General features: G+C 44.7%; 1 protein-coding gene across 1 annotated transcript; it reads left to right on the top strand.

Annotated features, from left to right (window-relative positions):
- Nucleotides 1–148: 148 nt before the first annotated feature.
- Nucleotides 149–3,823, top strand: LOC116379637 (exportin-T-like; the record flags this gene model as incomplete). The annotated part of the gene is made up of 11 exons (XM_031841602.1): nucleotides 149–353; nucleotides 1,286–1,368; nucleotides 1,452–1,508; nucleotides 1,601–1,670; nucleotides 2,146–2,364; nucleotides 2,441–2,625; nucleotides 2,716–2,884; nucleotides 3,011–3,247; nucleotides 3,557–3,595; nucleotides 3,671–3,733; nucleotides 3,769–3,823. Coding segments are annotated over exons 1-11 (1,264 nt in total), but the record flags the coding sequence as incomplete, so codon positions are not given.
- Nucleotides 3,824–3,844: the final 21 nt, after the last annotated feature.

Below are 3,844 nucleotides of genomic sequence, written 5' to 3' on the forward strand. Positions count from 1 at the left end.
ATGTGTGTATGTGTATATATATATATGTGTGTATGTGTATATATATACATGTGTATGTGTGTATATATATATATGTGTGTATGTGTATATATATACATGTGTATGTGTATATATATGTATGTATATGTATATATATGTGTGTATATGTATATATATATATATATATTAAACGCTCTGTGTCTCCTTTCCTCGTCTCCAGATGAGAGAGCTCTTCCTGCCGGCAGCAGAGAGGAGAGGACCGTCTGTGGAGGAAAGCTAACCCACGAATGGCCTGCCAGTCTGTCTCTGCAGTCATGGACGAGCAGGCCCTGCTGGGGCTCAACCCCAACGCCGACGCCCGCTACAGGCAGAGGGTAGGACGGGGCAGGGGGGGAGAGCTCTCAACATGAGAACCACAAGCTGAGGACCAGTAGGAGCCCACTAGAGGGCTCATCCTGCAGGGATGGTTCAGCTGTCATCTGTGAAGTCTTATGGAATTCATTTAAAAAAATCTGTTTTGGTGATCAAAAAAAAAAGAAGCTTTTCATTCCCTCTGGAGGGTTTTTGGGCTTCAGAGGGTTAAAAATGTCAAAATGATCAAAACTCTGGTTCCTGTCTGGAAACAATGAGTCATCACTTGTGTTCACGCTTTGTGTTTTAAATGTGACAAACTACCGGTTTAACGTGACGCGCTCCTAAAATGTGTTGAATAAATAAAGGGAGAAGAAATAGTTAAGTTTGAGGTGTTGCTGTTGATAACATTAAAGAATCTGTACAGTTATTCTGTCAGTGATAAAGGTGTGAATACAGGTGATGAGCTGTGGATAATCAGGTGGATCATCTGTGCACACCTGTGTGGAGGAACCACTGATTTGTCGGGTCTTTAATGATTTAATCAGATGAATAATTAAAATGAATTGTTTACACCTGTGTGGTGTTAAATGTCCTCACTAGTACCATGTTTGATATTTATCTTGTATTTATGATTTTACACGTATAGAACGTTACAATAAGTCTGTTATTACTGTGTTACTACAACCTGTTGCTTTGGTTCACATGGAAATGTGTGTTGTTACACTTTGTGACATGAATGTATCTTCAATGTAACAATAAACCAAACATCATATCAGGTTACGTAGATGTTCTCATAACTGTTATAAACCAGGTCAGCTGCAGCTCCTCTTCTTCTTCTTTCGTTTATTTTGTTACGGTAGAGATCTTCTGGAGTTTTCAGAGCCTCCAGCGTTGGTGTGAAGAAGCTTATGATAATAAATATGATAATAATATTAATGTGTTGTCTGTTCAGGCCATGGCTTACTTCGAGCAGCTGAAGGAGTCTCAGGGCGCCTGGGAGGTTTGTGCCGAAGCTCTCGCTAACGGGGTTTACAAGTGAGTGTCAACAGCACAGCGTGTAAATAAAGATTTCATGTTCAAACGCGTTCAAACAGCTCTTCTTCTGTGGTTTATTACAGCGACGACCATGTGAAGTTCTTCTGCTTCCAAGTCCTGGAGCATCAGATAAAGTTCAGGTGAGGAGGAAGGGAGGAGGAAGGAGGAAGTAGGAAGTAGGAAGGAGAAACACGTATTTGTTTGTGTCTCAACTTGTTTGTTTGTGTTTCAGACACGCTGGTCTGAGTTCAGTTCAGCAGCAGCTGATCAGAGAGACTCTGATGAAGTGGCTCCAGTGTCAGGTGATTCATACCACACATCGCTGTTAAACATCCCATAATATCTGTTCAAGTCTCATCACATGACGCTGTGTAAACATCAAAACTAATAAAACATATTTAATATAAAACGTGTAAAGTTTAAAACAAAACGTTAAAATGAGATTTACTGGCCTCCAACAATATGCACGAGCAGGAGTTATAAATATACAAAATACATGATGTAAATACCACATAAATATACTCCCAGGTATATTTATATTCTGTATAAGCACTACTTTTACTTTGAAGTACTTTATGACGTGATATGCCTTTAAGAATCTTCTGTGTGAGCTGAGAATACAGTGAAGAAGAGGAGGAGAGAGGAAGATAAGATGAACATCATGGCTCCAGTCTATCTGTTTAATGTTTTCAGAAAAAGTTAAAAATGGTTATAAATATTTATATATATTTTAAAGGAACTTATAAGTGTTTTTCCGTCCCTTCCCGTCGTTTACAGCTGATGAACGCTCAGCCTGAGAAGCCCTTCATCAGGAACAAGGCGGCCCAGGTGTTCGCCCTCACCTTCGTCATGGAGTACCTGACTCTGTGGCCCAAGTTCTTCTTCGACATCCTGTCCCTGGTGGGTCTGAACCCTCACGGCGTGGACATCTACCTGAGGACGCTCATGGCCATCGACGCCGAGGTGGTGGACCGAGACATCCTCCACTTACCCGACGTGAGACTCTCTCTGATAACCTTTGTCCCTCTGAGCTGAGAGACTCTTTGGTTCACGGTGTCCTCTCTCTCTTCAGGAGACTCGTAGGAACACTTTGATCAAAGACGGCATGAGGGAGCAGTGCATCCCCAACCTGGTAGAGTCCTGGTTCCAGATCCTGCAGACCTACCAGCAGTCCCACCCGGAGCTCACCTGTCAGTGTCTGGAGGTGGTGGGAGCCTTCGTGTCCTGGATCGACCTGAACCTCATCGCCAACGACCGGTCAGTCACCTCAGACAGAGACGGAAGGAGACGGAGCGTGGAAACGTGGAGCCGGTTTCCTCGACTGAGGTTTTCTTTGTGCGTCTTCAGCTTCGTGAACCTGCTGCTGAGTCAGATGTCGGTGGAGGAGCTCAGAGAGGAGGCCTGCGACTGCCTGTTTGAAATCGTCAACAAAGGGATGGACCCCGTGGACAAAACCAAGCTGGTGGAGTCTCTGTGTCGAGTCCTGCAGTCGGCCGGCTTCTTCAACGTGGAGCAGGTTCGACCGCTTTGTAGAAATGCAGCACAGGAAGTCAAACGCTGGTTGTTTTTTGGCAGAGTTTCAGTCGCATGCTTTCCCTTCCCCCCTCGCACCTCCTTTTATTGTTCACTTCCTGTCTGGCAGGAGGAGGACGTGGACTTCCTGGCCAAGTTCTCCCGGCTGGTGAACGGGATGGGTCAGAGTCTGGTGCTCAGCTGGACCAAACTGGCCAAGACCGGCAACGTGAAGGAGACGGCGGAGACGCTGCAGGCCGTGGAGACCAAAGTACCGCTGCTGCTGCAGCTGCTGGTCCACGAGGACGACGACATCTCGGCCAACATCGTGGGCTTCTGCTACGAGTACCTGCACGTCCTCAAGCAGGTGAGGAGGCTCCACCTGGACCACCACGGCCCCGGAGGCCATCCGGGTCCTGTGTTATTACCTGGACCACCATGGTCCAGGATGCTCCACCTGGACCACCATGGTCCAGGTGGCCTCATAGAACTATAGATGCTCCCAAATTTTGGGAAATTTTACAGCTTTATTTGCTTGAAAGTTGAGATTGAAACTTAATCATTAAAATCATTTCACACATAATTATGAAGATTAAAGATAAATATCTTGAGGTTTCAGAGTATTATTCATGAATATTTTGGGATACTTGAACATGTTTTTTTTGTTTTTTTTTAGCTTCCCCAACTGACAGACCAGCAGAAGACCTACATCGAGGTGAGTGTTTGATTATAAACAATAATCGTCTCTTTGATGTGTATAATAATTAATACGCTGCCTTTCATCCTGCAGGCGATCATGCTGGCTGTCATGAAGAAACTGACGTATGACGACGAGTACAACTTTGAAAACGAGGTGAGTTTGTAGTTTTAATGCTTGTTTGTCCTCAGGGTGAAGATGAGGCCATGTTTGTAGTCTCTGACTGTAGTCTTGTTTGTTCTCAGGGTGAAGATGAGGCCATGTTTG

This window comes from Anarrhichthys ocellatus, unplaced genomic scaffold, assembly GCF_004355925.1.
Source record: "Anarrhichthys ocellatus isolate YVR2014 unplaced genomic scaffold, GSC_Weel_1.0 scaffold4798, whole genome shotgun sequence".
Lineage (NCBI taxonomy): Eukaryota > Metazoa > Chordata > Actinopteri > Perciformes > Anarhichadidae > Anarrhichthys > Anarrhichthys ocellatus.